Source organism: Panulirus ornatus, chromosome 33 (genome assembly GCF_036320965.1).
Source record: "Panulirus ornatus isolate Po-2019 chromosome 33, ASM3632096v1, whole genome shotgun sequence".
NCBI lineage: Eukaryota > Metazoa > Arthropoda > Malacostraca > Decapoda > Palinuridae > Panulirus > Panulirus ornatus.
Window position 1 is genome coordinate 5,747,547 of NC_092256.1, and position 19,977 is coordinate 5,767,523.

Below are 19,977 nucleotides of genomic sequence, written 5' to 3' on the forward strand. Positions count from 1 at the left end.
CCTAAGTGGTATTCCCCATACCGAAGTCCTCAAAAATATCCAGACAGATATTCATCGATATATCTGGATGGGTTGGTAAAGACAGTCTGTTGGATGTAAGCGGACACTTTCAACAGTTCTTTACGAAAGCATTTGCTTGGTCACACAAGCTAAAATCTAGACGTAGCCACCCTGCGTTCGAGTTTAAATGTGTTAGATACCTTGTTGTGGTGGTAGATATATAGATATTCCTCAAATTATGTAGTTCCTATTGATATGTTCAACGTTTCGTCAGCGTTGTGACTTTCGTGGTTGATGTAGGACGTCATGAGCATGACACATGAGCTCTGGTGAGGGGGTCAGTAAGGCAGGCCAGTCATTATTAGCTTATTATAACAGTCTCATTTAACGCCCCCGTCCCCGATTCCTGTGTTGTCAGTTATGCCAATAAAATGTACGTTCTCTCTTTTTTCTTTTTTTTTTCCCAGCTCCAGCGAACGCTGGTTATAACTGATTACCCCTGACTCATTGTGTTTATCCTCCCACGTAAAGGCATGACCTCATAAACTTTCTCTTTGTTCTCTGTCAAAAAATCTTCCCTAATGATCCAAATTTCATAACTTTTGGATTTGCGTTCACAGATGTAAACGTTTGTCCCACAAGTGTATGGGTTTATGTTAGTCACCAGTGTGTGTATAAGTAACGTTTTAACTCTTGTGAAAAGTTGTATGTGATGTGCAACTGTTTGTAGCCCTGAACTTAAAAAAGTGTATCTGATGCTCTCTTTCTCTCTCTCTCTCTCTCTCTCTCTCTCTCTCTCTCTCTCTCTCTCTCTCTCTATATATATATATATATATATATATATATATATATATATATATATATATATATATATATATTATTATCGTTTATAATTATTGATATTATTATCGTTATTTTTATTATTATTTTTATCATTATTATTATTATTATTAGTGTCATTATTATACTTAACTGCTGTTTCCCGCGTCAGAGAGAGAGAGAGAGAGAGAGAGAGAGAGAGAGAGAGAGAGAGAGAGAGAGAGAGAGAGCGTTAATGAGTGGAACAGGCTCAGTGATGAAACTGTGAATATGGACAGAATTACAGAAGTATAAAAAGTTGTAAGATACCAGAGAAAGTCGCAGAGATGGAACCATACGAGTGTATAAAGTTCCCTCCACTGTACATTACAAAGAGGCAACAACTCACTGTTAGACAGTGTGATACTGAGAGATGGAGGACGGTAGGGTATAACCGGATTACCACAGAGTACGTATTGGGTTAGTGAAGTGTAGTAGGAAGGCATGTTAAACCAATAATCGTAATGGGAAAGGATGATCAAGACGAAGTATTTGACATGTAAGTATAGTCATTTACGTAACCCAGGGCAGTGTCACAGTGAAACACCATTTTCGCATTTAGCTGTTCACAGTAGATTCGTATGTCTTCGCTCGCCATTCGTCACGGCAAGATTTTTGTCGAAGGCCGTTTAGCTGTGGGAATCTATTCGGTCGGTCACGTACTGCCTGGTCCCCATGTTTCATGTGGAAGAGTTTTGGCTCCTTTTCATATCAACACAGACTTCCGAAGTACGTGCATTGTAACATGACACGTTTCAGCATCGTGTCCCGCTGTGTATTGTACTTAACTTACACGGGGTACTGTAACTTTTGCGTACGTACACAATAAGGAAGCAAAGGTCGAGGTCTCGAAGAGGGAAGGAAGATAGCAGCAAATAAAGGAAGGTGTACTGTCTTCAGAAGAGATCCCAGTGGGTCCATGAAGAGAGACATGAAGGTATCATTTGTTATTTGCCATCGCAAAGTTTCAAAACTTGTAAGTTCAGCGCTCAACAACGGTTCTGAAGATAGTTTGTTGAGCAACTCCAAAGACGCCTCAAGATGTGTCATATATCTTACTCACAAACAGTTTGTTTGTTTATAGTTGTTCAAAATGCTGGAAATTAATGAACATTTAGCTTTGGTCTGAATTTCTTCGTATAGCTGCTACCCAGCTAACTATAGGTTTAAAAGTTTGATTTTAGTATAATCACGAAGTATTTTCTCTGTTTTTGCTACAGTAACTTAGAAAATATTTAGAAGGAAAACTTAGAAATATTTCTAACGTTTCCTGAAAAGAGGTTATAGAGGAACTTGAAAGGCCAACATTTGGGCGCGAAAGTAGTGTGTCTTTCTCAGTATTCACTTTATATACCTATGTAACACGACTCATGAAGGTCAGTTAGAGAACGCAGCAGATACTGAGTTATTTCATTAATATTGGTTTGAACAGAATGGATTAGTGTCAACGAAAATGTCAGTTTTTGGTAACCTTTGACCTCTGGAACATGCTAACAAATAAATAGTTGATGATAGATTACGGACAAAAAATTAGATTTTTGATAACTTTTCACCTCTGATGAATACTGAAAATGATTCAGTTACAAATTCGTTCTCAGCTATGTAATCTATATTTTTCCCATCTCTGCCGCTGTCACAAACAGCCTTTAAAGGGATCCAGTGGTCTGTTATTTTCTAGATTCCTTTGTATTCCTTTGTCTTACATAATGTGAGGTAGACGGAAAGACGATTTAGGTGACTAAAGGGGGCGGGAGCGGGGGGCTGGAAAACCTTCCTTTGTTTTTCAATTTCAAAAGGAGGAAACTGAAGGAGTCAAGCGGGGAGCGCTCATCCTCCTCGAAGACTCAGACTAGGTTATCTGAATGTGTGGATGTAACCAAGATGAGAAGAAAGGAGAGATAGATAGTATGTTTGAGGAGGGAAACCTGGATGTTCTATCACTGAGTGAAACGAAGCTCAGGGATAAAGGGGAAGAATGGTTTGGAAATGTCCAGGCAGTAAAGTCAGGGGTTGGTGAGAAAAAAAGAGCTAAGGCAGGAGTGGCACTACCCCTGAAGCAGGAGTTGTGGTAGTGTGTGATAGAGCGTAAGAGAGTATATTCTGAATTGATGTGGGTAAAACTGAAAGTGAATGGCGAGAGACGAGTGATTATTGGTGCTTATGCACCTGGCCATGAGAAGAAACATCGCGAGAGGCATGTGCTTTAGGAGCAGTTGAGTGAGTGTGTCAGCAGCTTTGGTGCTCAAAACCGGGTATTAGTGATGCGAAGGTAAGTAATGTGGCAGTTGAGGGCCTAATTGGTGCGCATGGGATATTCAGTGTTATGAATGGAAATTGTGAAGATCTTGTGTAGTTGTGTGATTGGGAATTCCTGGTTTAAGTAGAGATATATACACAAGTATACGTATGTAAGTAAGGTAGATGGTCAACGGGCATTATTAGATTACGTATTAATTGATAGGCGGGTAAAAGAGAGACTTTTGGATATAAATGTACTGAGAAGGGGTAGCTGGTGGAATGTCTGATCACTACCTTATGGAGATAAGGGTGAAGATTTGTAGAGATTTTTGAAAAATTGGAGACAATGTCATGGAGAAAAAGTGGTGGGAGTAATTGAGCTTGTAAAGGAGACTTGTGTGAAGAAATGCCAGGAGAGATTGAGTGTAGACTGGCAAAAGTAAGAGCAAATGAAGTGAGGGCAATGGATGAGGAATGGGAGGTATTTAGGGAAGCGGTGACGGCATGTGCAAGAGATGCATGTGGCATGCGAAAGATGAGAGGTGGGCAGATTAATAAGGCTAGTGAGTGGTGGGATGAAGAAGCAAAGTTGCTAGTGAAAGAGAAAAGAGAGGCGTTTGGGCGGTATTTACAAGAAAAGGGTGCAAATGATTGGGAGATGTATATGAAAAAGCGGCAGAAGGTAGGTGCAGGGGTTGAAAAAGAGGGCAAAGGATAGTTGGGGTGAGAGATTATCTTTAAACTTTAAGGAAAATCAAAAGATATTTTCGAAAGAGGTCAGTAATGTGCGAAAGACAAGAGAACAGATGGGAACATCGATGAAGGGAGCAAAAGAGAAACTGATAACAGGTATTGACAGAGTGAGGAGGAGATGGAATGAGAGTTTCGAGGGATTGTTAATGTGCTTCATGACAGTGCTATAAGTAGGGTGTCTAGGTCAGTGTGGTATGCGAAGTAAGGGAGTCAGGTAGAGAGGTTTGGTAAAAAGAGAAGAGGTAGTGAAAGCCTTTTGAATGATGAAATCCGACAGGTTGGTGGTATTTGATAGTATTCCAGTTGAATTTATTAAAAAAGGGGGTGATTGTGTTGTTGATTGGTTGGTAAGGTTATTCAATGTATGTAAAGATCATGGGTAAGTGCCTGAGGATTGGAGCAATGTATGTCAATATATAAAGGCAAAGGGGATAAGGGTGAGTGCTCAAACTAAGGAAGCATAACTTTGTTGCGTATACCTGGAAGATTATATGGGATGTTATTAATTGAGACTGTGAAGGCATGTACAGAGTATCAGATTCGGGAGGAGCAACATGGTTCCAGAAGTGGTAGAGAATATATGGATCAGATGTTTGCTTTGAAGAATGTGTGTGAGAAATACTTAGAGAAACAGATGGATTTGTATGTGGCATTTATTGATCTGGAGAAGGTATATGATAGGACTGATCAAGATACTTTGTAGAAGGTCTTAAGAATATATGGTATAGGAGGTAAGATGCTAGAAAGTGAGAATTTTTTATCAAGGGTGTAAGGTGTATGTGTGTGTACGAGTAGGAAGAAAGGATGATTGGTTGCCAGTGAAGGTCAGTCTTCGACAAGGGTGTGATGTCACCATGGTTGTATAATTTGTTTAAGGATGGGTGGTGAGGGAGGTAAATGCGAGAGTTTTGGAGAGAGGGGCGAGTATACAGTCTGTTGGAGATGAGAGGGCCATGGGAAGTGAGTCAGTTGTTCGCCGATGATACAACACTGGTGGCTGATTCGAGTGAGAAACTGCAGAAGGTGGTCACTGAATTGGAAGATTGTGTGACAGAAGAAAGTTGAGAGTAAATGTGGATAAGAACAAGGGATGAGGGACAAGCTATTTGAAATGTAAATTTGAATGGAGGAAAATTGGAGTAAGTGAAGTGTTTTAGATATCGAGGAATGGACTTTGCAGCGATTGGCCGTAGGATGGGTCGGCAAGCGGAGGTTCTGGGAGCGTTGAAGAATGTGTGGAAAGAGAGAATGTTATCTCAGAGAGCATAAATGGGTATGTTTGAGTAAATAGTAGTTCCAACAATATTATATGGTTGCTAGGCATAGACTACAGAGAGCGTTGTGCGAAGGAGTGGATGTGTTAGAATTAAATATCTGAAGACAATATGTGGTGTGAGGTGGTTTCATCAGGTAAGTAGTGAAAGGGTAAGAAAGATTTGTGGTAATAAAAAGACTGTGGTTAAGGGAGCAGAAGAGGATGTGTTGAAATGGTTTAGACATATGGAGAGAATGAGGGAGGAAAGATTGATAAAGAGGATATATGTGTCTGGTAGAGGGAACGAGGAAGTGGGAGACCAAATTGGAGGTGGAAGGATAGAATGAAAAAGATTTTGAGCGATCGAGGCCTGAACACGCAGGTGAAAGACGTGCACGGAATAGAGTGAACTGGAACGATGTGGTTTACTAGGGTCGACCTGACACCAATGGACTGAACCAGGGAATGTGAAGTGTCTAAGGTAAACCATGGAAAGGTCTATGGGGCCTGGATGTTGATAGGTACCTGTGGTTTCGGTGCATTATACATGACAGCTAGAGAATGGATGTTAGTGGATGTGGCTTTCTTCGTATGTTTCTTCCGCTACCTCGCTGACGCAGGGGATTTGGATGCTGTTTCCTGTGGGGCAGGATGCCACCGGGAATGGATAAAGGCGATTAAGTATATGTGTGTGTATATATATATATATATATATATATATATATATATATATATATATATATATATATATATATATATATATATATATGTATGTATGTGTGTGTGTGTGTGTGTGTGTTTGTGTGTATGTGTGGGTATATGTAAGTATATTTATGTATGTATGTGTATATGTATATACGTATGTATATGTACGTGTATATGGGTGTATATACATGAAGGTGAAATCGCACTTCACTAAGAGTTCATACAATTATATTTGACCTTTAATTTTTCTGTAAATCAGGTGTAAACAATTCATAATGTTTCGAATCCCAACTTCAGCACAAAGGCATGTGGTGGCTGAGTTTGGTAAAGTGTGTGAAAGAAGAAAGTTGAGAGTAAATGTGAATAAGAGCAAGGTTATTAGGTACAGTAGGGTTGAGGGTCAAGTGAATTGGGAGGTAAGTTTGAATGGAGAAAAACTGGAGGAAGTGAAGTGTTTTAGATATCTGGGAGTGGATCTGGCAGCGGATGGAACCATGGAAGCGGAAGTGAATCGTAGAATGGGGGAGGGGGCGAAAATTCTGGGAGCCTTGAAGAATGTGTGGAAGTCGAGAACATTATCTCGGAAAGCAAAAATGGGTATGTTTGAAGGAATAGTGGTTCCAACAATGTTGTATGGTTGCGAGGCGTGGGCTATGGATAGAGTTGTGCGCAGGAGGGTGGATGTGCTGGAAATGAGATGTTTGAGGACGGTATGTGGTGTGAGGTGGTTTGATCGAGTAAGTAATGATAGGGTAAGAGAGATGTGTGATAATAAAAAGAGTGTGGTTGAGAGAGCAGAAGAGGGTGTTCTGAAATGGTTTGGTCACATGGAGAGAATGAGTGAGGAAAGATTGACCAAGAGGATATATGTGTCAGAGGTGGAGGGAAGGAGGAGAAGTGGGAGACCAAATTGGAGGTGGAAAGATGGAGTGAAAAAGATTTTGAGTGATCGGGTGCTGAACATGCAGGAGGGTGAAAGGCGTGCAAGGAATAGAGTGAATTGGAACGATGTGGTATACCGGGGTCGACGTGCTGTCAATGGATTGAACCAGGGCATGTGAAGCGTCTGGGGTAAACCACGGAAAGTTCTGTGGGGCCTGGATGTGGAAAGGGAGCTGTGGTTTCGGTGCATTATTACATGACAACTAGAGACTGAGTGTGAACGAATGGGGCCTTTGTTGTCTTTTACTAGCGCTACCTCGCACACATGAGGGGGGAGGGGGTTGTTATTCCATGTGTGGCGAGGTGGCGATGGGAATAAATAAAGGCAGACAGTATGAATTATGTACATGCGTATATGTGTGTATATATATATGTATACATTGAGTTGTATAGGTATGTATATTTGCGTGTGTGGACGTGTATGTATATACATGTGTATGTGGGTGGATTGGGCCATTCTTTCGTCTGTTTGCTTGCGCTACCTCTATATATAGACAGCGAGAAGTTTTCATAAACAGTATAATGCGTTTGGACAAGTATGACGTGAGGAGAGTCAGTGGTTGCAGGTGAAGATTGGTCTGCGGCAGCAGTTTGTAATGTCACCATGGCTATTACATTATATTTTGGGTGGGCTGGTGAAGGAGGTCATGGTTGTGAGGCAGGGCCTGGGAAGTGACTCAGATGTTGTTTGCTTTTGACACAGTACTGGAAGGAGATTCAAGTTAGGAACTGAAGTTGGTGGTTGAGTTTTGGGAGTGTATGAAAGGAGAAAGTTAAAAATAATGTATAAGCAATGTTAGTAGGTTAGTAGGTTTAGTTGAGCAGAGGTAGAAGTTAGTTTGGGTGTAAGTTTGGCTGGGAAAATTTGGAAGAAATGAATAGTTTTGGTTGCCTGAGAGTAGACATGGTCATGAATGGAAGCATAGAAGCGGAAGTAAATTATAGGATGGGGGAGTGGGGGAAGGTTCTTAGAACACTGAAGAATGTGAGGAAAGAGAGAATGTTATGTGGGAGGGTGAAAATGAGTATATGTTAATGTATAGTAGTTTCAAAGATGTTGTATGAATGAGAGACATAGAATATAGAGTATAGATATGCGGGGGAGGGTGGTGGTGTCGGAAATCAAGTATTTTAGGACAGTATGTGGTGTAAGGTGGTTTAATCAAGAAAGTAATAAGGGAAAGAGAGAAATGTGGTGATAAGAATATGGGTAAGAGAGCTGTAGAAGATATACTGAAATGGTTTGGACAAATGGAGAGAATGAGCGAGGAGAGGTTGACAAAGAGCGTGTAAGTGTCAAAAGCGGAGGAAAAAGGAGAACGGGGAGACCAAACTGGAGGTGTAAGGATGGAGTTATAAGTATTTTCAGTGCTAAGGGCCTGAACATGCAGAAGGGTGAAATGTATGCACAAAATTGAATGAACAAGAATGATGAGGTATAGAGGGGTCGACGTGCTTTCAACGGACTAAACCAAGACATGTGAAGCGGACGGGGTAACCATGGAAATATCAGCAGGACCTGATTGTGGATAAGAGGCTGTGGCTTCTGTGCACTGCACATGATAGCTAGAAAATGGTTGTGACCCAATGCAGCATGTGTTCATCCATATATATATATATATATATATATATATATATATATATATATATATATATATATATATATATATATATAAATATATTGAAGAATGTGTAGAAGTCGAGAACATTATCTCGGAAAGCAAAAATGGGTATGTTTGAAGGAATAGTGGTTCCAACAATGTTGTATGGTTGCGAGGCGTGGGCTATGGATAGCGTTGTGCGCAGGAGGGTGGATGTGCTGGAAATGAGATGTTTGAGGACAATGTGTGGTGTGAGGTGGTTTGATCGAGTAAGTAATGTAAGGGTAAGAGAGATGTGTGAAAATAAAAAGAACATGGTTGAGAGAGCAGAAGAGGGTGTTTTGAAATGGTTTGGGCACATGGAGAGAATGAGTGAGGAAAGATTGACCAAGAGGATATATGTGTCGGAGGTGGAGGGAACGAGGAGAAGTGGGAGACCAAATTGGAGGTAGAAAGATGGAGTGAAAAAGATTTTGTGTGATCGGGGCCTGAACATGCAGGAGGGTGAAAGGCGTGCAAGGAATAGAGTGAATTGGAGCGATGTGGTATACCGGGGTTGACGTGCTGTCAGTGGATTGAATCAGGGCATGTGAAGCGTCTGAGGTAAACCATGGAAAGTTGTGTGGGGCCTGGATGTGGAAAGGGAGCTGTGGTTTCGGGCATTATTGCATGACAGCTAGAGACTGAGTGTGAACGAATGGGGCCTTTGTTGTCTTTTCCTAGTGCTGCCTCGCACACATGAGGGGGGAGGGGGATGGTATTCCATGTGTGGCGAGGTGGCGATGGAAATGAATAAAGGCAGACAGTGTGAATTGTGTGCATGGGTATATATGTATGTGTCTGTGTGTATATATATATGTGTACATTGAGATGTATAGGTATGTATATTTGCGTGTGTGGACGTGTATGTATATACATTGTGTATGGGGGTGGGTTGGGACATTTCTTTCGTCTGTTTCCTTGCGCTACCTCGCAAACGCGGGAGACAGCGACAAAGCAAAATAATAAAATAATAATAATAATAATAATAATAATAATAATAATATATATATATATATATATATATATATATATATATATATATATATATATATATATATATAAAATAATGTATATAATATAAAATATATATATATATATATATATATATATATATATATATATATATATATATATATATATATATATATATATATATATATGACAGTAAGAAAATGACTAGAAATTAAAAGAAAATATGTTAATAAAAAAAATGGAGGCAAGTTGTGGAGCCAAGGGTCTCATATATATATATATATATATATATATATATATTGCCAATCACTCGAAACATATTGGCCTCTCATTACATATAACGAGACCTTCATTCATGATAGAAATACATGCGGATCACACAGAGAGACCCCTATTGTTTCCTAATGAGGCGTCATCATTGCACGGTATACCTTCCCCTCCTCCTCGTCTTCCTCCTCCTCTCTTGCCACTTTCTTTAGTCTGTCTTTATTTTCTGCTCTGCCTTACTGGCATTTATTATGACTGTCCCTCCACACACCGCGGATTCTCTCCTGTCTGCTCCTCTCCCCTCTCACCGCCCACAGTTGTATTAGAACCTTCACACTTCCAGGAACACACACGTACACACACACCTACACACACACACACGCGCGCACACACACACACCTACACACACACACACACACACACACACACACACACTCAATCAAACTTGGATTATATTATTCTCTTGAAGTTTGAGGTATATCCACGCTCGCGGATCTCTCTCTCTCTCTCTCTCTCTCTCTCTCTCTCTCTCTCTCTCTCTCTCTCTCTCTCTCTCTCTCTCTCTCTCTCTCATATCCAGTATCCGTTCATGTTCTATCCTACAGCAACGCCATCATGAACAGAGCTTGAGTCAGGAAGCAAATTGTTGTTTCACGGCAGTCGACTTACAGGACGAAATGAGGGTTATGGAAAGTAGAGGAAAATTAATATAACAAAGAGAAGAACAAAGAAACTAAAGAATTAAAGAGGAAGAGTGGAAGGCAGGGGGAAAACGAGGATGGGAAGAAGGAGAGATGAAGAGGATCTGCAAAGCATATGGGTGGAACCCTGCATGTTATTTACTGCAGTCTTTGTGGCAGTGTTGTATCACGTTGTCTTCGCACCGTCCAAGGTTCGGGGAAAATGTTATTGCGTATTCCAGGTGGGAGGCAGAGGTCGGGAGGAATAGCTCCCTACATCCCAACCATCCATACTTACGTCAGTTTTCCTCTGTATATCATCATGAACCAAACGCTGGGGACGGCCAGACACCCTCCAGCATTCACTATCCTCTCCTGACACCCTCCAGCATTCACTATCCCTCTCCTGACACCCTCCAGCATTCACTATCCTCTCCTGACTCTCTTCAGCATTCAGTACCCTCTCCTGACACCCTCCAGCAACCAGTATCCCCTCTCCTGACACCTCCAGCATTCGCTATCCTCTCCTGACACCCTCCAGCATTCACTATCCTCTCCTGACACCTCCAGCATTCACTATCCCTCTCCTGACACCTCCAGCATTCAGTACCCTCTCCTGACACCCTCCAACAACCAGTATCCCCTCTCCTGACGCCTGTCAGCGTTCAGTCTCCTCCTGACACTCATTCTGTTACTATTTGTGGGGTATTATAAAGGCCTGTAGCACCCCGTATGTGGCGCCAGCATATATCACAAGTTATTCATGAGTCACACGACACGTCTGTGTGGCGCCCAGTTAGACGACATTCAGATGTTTGAATTTGGCTGTATTTGTGTAGAATGATATTTCATATACTTAAGGTCTTGAACAACACATTCACACCTACTGATGACAATCATGATGATGATGATGATAATGATAATAATGATAATGATGATGATAAGAGAATTGATAATGATAATGATAATGATAATAATAATGATTATTATTATTACTATTCTTCTTCTTCTTCTTCTTCTTATTATTATTATTATTATTATTATTATTATTATTATTATTATTATTATTTCATGACCGCAATTTCCCGCGTTAGCAAGGTAACGCCAAGAACAAAGAAAAGGCCACATCCGCTCACATCCATTCTCTAGCTGTCATGTAAAATGCACCGAAACCACACTTCCCTATCCACATCCAGGCCCCTCTGACATTTTCATGTTTTCATCCGGCCGCTTTACATCCCCTGGTTTAGTCCGTTGACAGCACGTATACCACCCTGTATACTACACCCTTCTTATTCACTCTATCCCTTGCTTGCCTTTCACCCTCCTACATGTTCAGGTCCCAGCCAAAATGTCTTTTATTTCAATCTTCCATATCCAGTTTAGTTTTCCCGTTCTTCTTGTCCCCTACACTTCTGACACATATATCGTCTTTGTCAACCTTTCCTCACTCATTCTTTCCATATAGGCAAACGATTTCAGCACACCTTCTTCTGCTGTCTCAACGACACTCTTCTCATTACCACACATCTCTCTTACCCTTTCATTATTTACTTGATCAAACCACCTCACACCACATATTGTCCTCAGACATGTAATTTCTACCACTTCCACCCACCTCCGCACATCCTCATCTGTAGACTACTATACCCTCAAACATACTCGCTTTCGCCCTCCCAGAAAGTGACATTTCTTTCCACACATATTTCACTGCTCCATGAACCTTTGCCCCCTCACCCACCCTATGACTCACTTCCTCCAAATATTATGAGTTCAAACTCATACCCCAAATAACCTGTCCCTTTACCATGCTGAACCAAATGACCTTGCTGTTATTCACATTTACTCTCAACTTCCTCCTTTTCACACACTTTTCCATACTCAGTCACCAACTTCTGCAATTTATCATTTGAATCGGCCGCCAGTGCTGAATCATTGGCGAACAGCACCTGAGACACTTACCAGGTCATCTCATCCCCTACAGACTGTATATTCCCCTCTCTGTCTCCAAGACTCCTGCATTTACCATCCTCACCATCCCATCCATAACCAAATTCGACCATGGTGACATCACAAACTCCTGCCATAGGCCAACCTTCACTTGGAACCGCTCGCTCTCTTCTCTTCCTATTGCTTACACCCTTGATAAAAACTGTTCTCATTCTAGCAGCTTCCCTCCCACACCATATATATTCTTAAGACCTTCCACAATACATCTCCATCAACCATTTCTGAAACCACATTACTCCTCCCCAATCCGATGTTCTGCACATGCCTTCACCCTCTCAATCATCACTCTCCCATACAGCTTACCAGATATACTCAACAACCTTACCTTTGTAGTTTGAACCCTCACCTTTGTCCCCCTTGCCTTTATACAGCGGCATTATTCGTGCACTCCGCCAGTCACACACACTGCTATGCTTAACGAACCAATCAAAAAAACAACACAGTCACTCCCCCTTAAGAAAATCAACTTCGATACTATCTCCTAAGCCCTGCCACATTTCATTTTACGCAAAACTTTCGCTATTATTATTATCATCATTATTATTATTGTTATTATTATTGTTATTATTATTATTGTTATTATTATTATTATTATTATTATTATCATTATTATTATTGTTGTTAGTATTATTATTATTATTATTATTATTATTATTATTATTATTATTATTATTATTATTATTATTATTATTATCATCATCATTATTATCATTATCACTTTTATTATTGTTATTATAATTATTATTATCATTATTATTATTATTAATATTATTATTATTATTATTATTATTATTATTACTATTATTATTATTATCATTATTATTGTGATGATGATGATGATAATGATGATAATGATAATGATGATGATGATGATGATGATTATAGTGGTAGTATAACTGAAGACGTGTTTACTTCCTAGTACCAGTTCCGACGGTTAACCCAGATTCGTAAGAACTTTAGACATCAACATTTTACCTTGAACTCCTTTGAGGGGGAGAACTTGAGAGCCAAGATCTTTGTAGGTAACTTAAAATTAGTCCGAACTCTCGTTCAACTCCTTTGAGTACACCCTCTCCTCCTGTTGGCCCTGTTATCAGATCACCGTTGTTTCTCTTATTATCTTCCCTGGTTAGACAAGGAGGGCAAGTAGAGTTTACTCTTACCAGAATCGTTAAATAAGTGAAGGTTCTTTTGAACCTCATTGAGGATCTTCTTTAAACCTTTGTGAGTGGCGGAGCCGTTGTTCCTCTGAAAGGGAATATTATAGGCGCATTCATGGGTATATGAAGAGAGAGAGAGAGAGAGAGAGAGAGAGAGAGAGAGAGAGAGAGAGAGAGAGAGAGAAGGTGGGGGAGAAGAATGGCATTCGGTAGGAATGACTGGCAGGTCTGGTCACTGGGGCAGGCGGCAAAATAACAGCAGGAATATTTAAGAGTAACAACAATTGTAGAGTTCTGGTGTGAGGTGTGTAAAGGTGAGTGTAAGGCGGAGTGTAGCCGTGGGCTGGGAAGCTCTGCAGCCGTGGGCGGGATTACTGAAGAGGGATAAAGTAAAGGTATTCGAGAGAGAGAGAGAGAGAGAGAGAGAGAGAGAGAGAGAGAGAGAGAGAGAGAGAGAGAGAGAGAGAGAGCTGGCTCGCCAGTGAGGGAAGACCTGACTGGTGATGGAAAGGTGATTAGACTCCCTCAGTGTCCAGCACTACAGCTGCTGAGAACGGAATATCCGGCACTACAGCTGCTGGCGGCATAGTGTCTGGCACTACAGCTGCTGGCGGCATAGTGTCTGGCACTATAGTTGCTGGCGGCATAGTGTCTGGCACTACAGCTGCTGGTGGCATAGTGTCTGGCACTACAGCTGCTGGTACTACAGCTGCTGGCTCCATAGTGTCTGGCACTACAGCTGCTGGTGCCATAGTGTCTGGCACTACAGCTGCTGGTGCCATAGTGTCTGGCACTACAGCTGCTGGCAGCATAGTGCCTGGCACTACAGCTGCTGGTGGCATAGTGTCTGGCACTACAGCTGCTGGCACTACAGCTGCTGGCGGCATAGTGCCTGGCACTACAGCTGCTAGCGGCGTAGTGTCTGGCACTACAGCTGCTGGCGGCATAGTGTCTGGCACTACAGCTGCTGGCGGCATAGTGTCTGGCACTACCACAGCTGCTTACGGCATAGTGTCTGGCACTACAGCTGCTGGCGGCATAGTGTCTGGCACTACAGCTGCTGGCGGCATAGTGTCTGGCACTACCACAGCTGCTTACGGCATAGTGTCTGGCACTACAGCTGCTGGCGGCATAGTGTCTGGCACTACAGCTGCTGGCGGCATAGTGTCTGGCACTACAGCTGCTGGCGGCATAGTGTCTGGCACTACAGCTGCTGGGAACTCCTTCCATCTGACATTTTAACAAGTCAGCGCTGGTGGCGATCCTGTCTGTAAAATGTTGGCAATTTATTTCAGGGTAAAGGGACGTTGCTGGCGTCAGCCCTCATCACATAAGACTGTCTACAGATGTGAAAACCAAGATTTTCATATGTATCTTTTGTCTTTAAATAACAAGTTTGTGAGGGAACCTTGATGATGATTAACTTACCTCTACGTCCACAGTCTGGTCAAGCTGTAGGTCCAAGTCTACTCAGCCTCTGTGTGATGTACGGTCGTGTACGGCAACAATACACACGAGTGTATTGTGATAAGTGTTTCAACATCTCACCAACATTGGGCCAACTGGTCCTGCGTTTCAATCCTTGGGCTGGTTGAGATTTAGGTTCGAGTCTCACCCTTGTTAAGTTTACGGTGGGAGTCTCTCTCAGTCGCAAGCTGGACACTCATATAACTTGTTGTTATGATGAGTGTCTTAGCATTCCCAGCCTGACCTACCTTTTGCGTCTGTCAGTCAGTCTGATTAGGTTTTTGATCTGAGTTCGGCCATGCTCTTCAGCTGAGCGTGTGAGTCTGTTGCTAACATTCTTTGGCATACGTCCATATAACTTCATGTTGCAAATTTATATCGATGAGCGATTCAGCATCCCACTAGGCGTAGTTTGCTCTGATGTACAGTTTACATCTCAGTAGCTCTGGTTGCAGTCATGTAACCTTCAGACACTGATGCATACTGATGAGCACTTCAGTATCCCACCAGAAATTAGGTCAACCCGACCTAAATTACGCGCCGCAGTGACATGGAGGAAAGCAAAGACTGCTATTGATTTTAAGGGGTCAAATATCATAGGTCAAGGTCAGTGCTGCACTGAGATCATTTTGTAGATAATTTCGTTTCTGCGTAGTAATTACGTCAAGGGTCTACTTACATACATCGTTGCCACACTGCCACCCAACCCATTACACTAGCACCACGTACATCACAACCTCCACAACTACAGTGCCTCCGTTATCCCCTCCAGCACCTCCGCCGCCATTTCTTCCACCATCTTTTCCACCACATACGCCATCCACTGTGCCACCATCACTACCACCACCTCTCCCCTCTCCTCCGCCATCTGCTTACCCACCGTCACTACACCACCTCTTCCCCCTCACCCTCATCTACTACCTAATGATGAACGTTTCAGCATCTCACCAGTATTAGTCACCGTAGTCTACATGTTTCGCGTCAGAGGCAAAATTCGTGATCACATATCACCTATTTGTTCGAGACTTGGTCTAATGCTTCGCTCACAGCAGGGCAACTGAACCTTTGTAAAAGACAGATTGTGGTCTATATTGTCCAACATACCAACCAGAAATAGTTCTTATTACATGATGGGTGGAGGACACACAAGGTCATCCTAAGGTTCGCTTGGACATGGAATGGATATGAAAGTTTTCCAGGAGGCTGGTTCGATCTAAGGGTATGGGGAATCTTCAGCTCTGCTGGACTGGTCAATCTTGATTCTGCGTCTTTCCAGGGACTGGATTTCCGGATAAAAGGAAAAACCGTGAGCGGAGGCTTTCGCCTTCCGGCGTCTCAGACGTCATTTTTCTTGTTCACTTGGCAGAGCTCGGTCATCTTTACTGAATATTACAGGAAACTCGTTAGCCTTTTATTTTTGTCGTTTAACTGTTCTTATGTTGCGATGTCCACAAATGTTCCAGCAAACTCAAGCTTCAAAGGGATTTTGACGTTGATTTTTGTAACGAAATATCTGCAGGTAACCATGATAAAACTACCGCGACCATCATCCTGGCTGAAGATGTACAAACCTTCCTCAGGTGCAGTAACACTAAACTCCGGAGTCTGGACAGTCTGCTCACGTGATCTGTGACCTTAGAACTGTCCTCCCTCGCTGTGTTGGGTGAAAGGACTCCAGAGGAATGCGTCCTGTGTGATCATGATATGTCATAAGGACTCGAGAGGAATGCGTACTGTGTGATCATGATATGTCATAAGGACTCCAGAGGAATGCGTCCTGTGTGATCATGATATGTCATAAGGACTCCAGAGGAATGCGTACTGTGTGATCATGATATGTCATAAGGACTCGAGAGGAATGCGTCCTGTGTGATCATGATATGTCATAAGGATTCCAGAGGAATGCGTCCTGTGTGATCATGATATGTCATAAGGACTCCAGAGGAATGCGTCCTGTGTGATCGTGATATGTCATAAGGATTCCAGAGGAATGCGTCCTGTGTGATCATGATATGTCATAAGGACTCCAGAGGAATGCGTCCTGTGTGATCGTGATATGTCATAAGGATTCCAGAGGAATGCGTCCTGTGTGATCATGATATGTCATAAGGACTCCAGAGGAATGCGTCCTGTGTGATCGTGATATGTCATAAGGATTCCAGAGGAATGCGTCCTGTGTGATCGTGATATGTCATAAGGACTCCAGAGGAATGCCTACTGTGTGATCATGATATGTCATAAGGTATTTAAACGTAAAATCATTGAGGAAAAAAAATGAGAATTCCTCGTTCACTGCAGATGTCCGGCATGTCGACGACACCCGTCTTTCCATTCCTGTGATTCCAGCAGTCTTTGTGACCTGGAACGCGCGAGGACGTAAGTTATGTGTGATGACTGTTTCTGTGTTATGGGGAGAGAGTTTAACACACGTGTCGCCCCGTCTCTTAATCTGCTATATGTGTACTGTCTTTTCTTGTATTATGTACACACACACGCACACACACACACACACACACACACACACACACACACACACACATACATACATACATATAAAAGCCTAAGCCAGGCACCCATTTATCGACCAGACCCGAGGGGAGGATGAACACTTGGTTGGGTGTGGACTGACTGCCACGCCCAGGATTTAAACCCATGCGGCTCTGACCTTGGGCTGGTCCGTGCTGATTCGTAGTCAGTAAGACTAACCAGTACACCAGGGAGACCTGTGTGTGTGTGTGTGTGTGTGTGACTAGTCTTCGCGCTACGAGGAAGGAGTGTCGCAGCCATGGGGTTCCTCCATCGTAACTCTCTTTAATCTCTTAGTGGATAATCTCTCTCTCTCTCTCTCTCTCTCTCTCTCTCTCTCTCTCTCTCTCTCTCTCTCTCTCTCTCTCTCTCTCTCTCACACACACACACAAACCACAGTATAAATATCCTCCTTTATGCCGACGACTTGACAGTTACGTCAGATCATCACTGACACCACACGAGCAGCAGTAATCGTGAAGCCTCACATCACACAGTTACAATACCACCTCACTCAGTGTTTGCAGCTTCCCAGATATCCACCATCACCCTCTTAACCCCTGACATACGCGAATCCAACCTACACCCCATCATTATCCAGAATGATCAACCGCTCCCAGTGAACTAAACACCGACTATATCTAACACGACACACACAGCTGGCATTCACTCCGGACATAATAAACACCACAAAGGCCACAGACAAGCTAAACAACCTCACCATTCATACCCAAAACCAGTTTCGAAGGAAAAGATCCCCTCAGTGCGGTCTGTAAACAATCATTCATCCATCCTCCTTAAACTGTGCCTCGCCTGTCAGGTCGCCCACCATGTCAGAGGCAACATAAAAGGAAAAAAAATCGCACAAAACAAAGCACACGGAATAATCACCGGCTGCTAGGAACCACAAAGGCTTAACACCTGCACCACGAAGCAGAAATGCTTCCAATGTAATCCCTCTTGTGTATACTTGGCAACCAGTCGTATGCATCAGCCTGCACCACATCCCACCCAAACCATTTCCTAGCCACTCACCAACCGCCACACAGAAACAAAGAGGGCTACCCATGTCACTGACTTCATTTTCCTATATTTGCAAGAAACCCATCCATAGCAAGCACCTTAACGACAAAATATTTTCACACCCTTATAATTCTAAACACTAAACCATCCTCCTCCAAAACCAATCTTGAATTGCATTCCACCATGACCCATCTAAAACTACACTCCCAGGAGAAGAACGAGTCACACTTGTGCGCTCTGAGAACCGCCCATCTCTTTAACATTACAAACATGGACCCAACATATCACATGACCCCTGATGCCGAAGATGCAACGTCCACCCTGAATACGCTCCTCTACTGACCCCACCAAAACAACAAAAGCAGTTATCCATTTGCACGGTACCCAGAGGTAGTTCTACACTCGGGGGTCCACATCTCTTCCGTAGGACAACTTTTGTGAACTACTGTATGGTGTCCATAGTGAAAGGTTCATGGCTCAGTTTACACTGTAGTCCATCCAACCACCACTCTTGTACGGTAAAATTACTCTTTGATACATATTTTCTAGCGATTTTCTTGGTTAATTTCATGTTATAGCCTCAGGTTGTTGTGTCCTTGTATCTTCCGAATACCTGTCCACTTGTGTCATCAAACTGGCTTCAAAAGTAAAAAGCTGTGATCAAGTCACCCGTTGCTCCTCTATCTTCTCTGATAGACAAGCGTATGGACTCTAGTCTCTGACTTTCACATACTTCTCTTCATTGTGGTACCATTTTTTCTTGCCTTCCTTTTAACATTGATTGTTCTTTGTTCCTCTTTAAGGAGATGACCCATTTTGAGAGGCATTTTTAATTTTGACCTTATGTTGTAGGATGCACCAGACGGTTCGTCTTCTTAACCGTTCTCCTAAGATGGGACTCTGGCGGTGTGTGTGTGTGTGTGTGTGTGTGTGTGTGTGTGTGTGTGTGTGTGTTGTGTGTGTGTGCCTGCGTGTGTGTGTGTGTGTGTGTGTTTATACTTTATAGGGATAGAGTTTTACACTCGTGGGGCCCCATGTCCTGAACGTTTTCTAGTATCTTACAACTTAAATTGTATATATGTTGTCTGCATTAATCATGTCCTCAGTCAGTCTGTTCCATTCACTGAACACTCGTATACCTTGATATTATTTCTTCTTACCTTTTTTGACAAGTTTCTTGCTTAATATCATGTTATGTCCTGTGGTTGCCCTTTCCCTACGTGTGTGTGTGTGTGTGTGTGTGTGTGTGTGTGTGTGTGTGTGTGTAGCTTTTTCTGTGGACACATGTGACGTTTATAAATCAAATTATAACTTTAAGTTTTTGTATTTTTCGTTTGAATATTATTACAGGTAATTATGTAATGATTCTGACCTCAGCTTTGAGACGATACAAATATTTGCGTTGGATAGTGAATGTGAGGCTTCTTAATGTACGCTACACCAAGCATGGTACGGATGGTGTACCCTAAGCAAGGTAC

At 42.4% G+C, this 19,977-nt stretch overlaps 2 protein-coding genes across 6 annotated transcripts in view; both read left to right on the plus strand.

The window, feature by feature from the left end:
* LOC139759395 (uncharacterized) overlaps positions 1 to 14,725 on the plus strand; it is a 31,307-nt gene extending 16,582 nt beyond the window's left edge. The window contains exons 2-3 of the mRNA XM_071681479.1: positions 13,243 to 13,345; positions 14,013 to 14,725. Of these exons, the coding sequence (XP_071537580.1) occupies positions 13,243 to 13,345; positions 14,013 to 14,725 (816 nt within the window). The remainder of the gene's footprint in view (positions 1 to 13,242; positions 13,346 to 14,012) is intronic.
* The window catches only part of LOC139759418 (uncharacterized), an 853,213-nt gene that overhangs the window by 628,878 nt on the left and 204,358 nt on the right, over positions 1 to 19,977 (plus strand). The gene's annotated exons all lie outside the window — the stretch shown is intronic.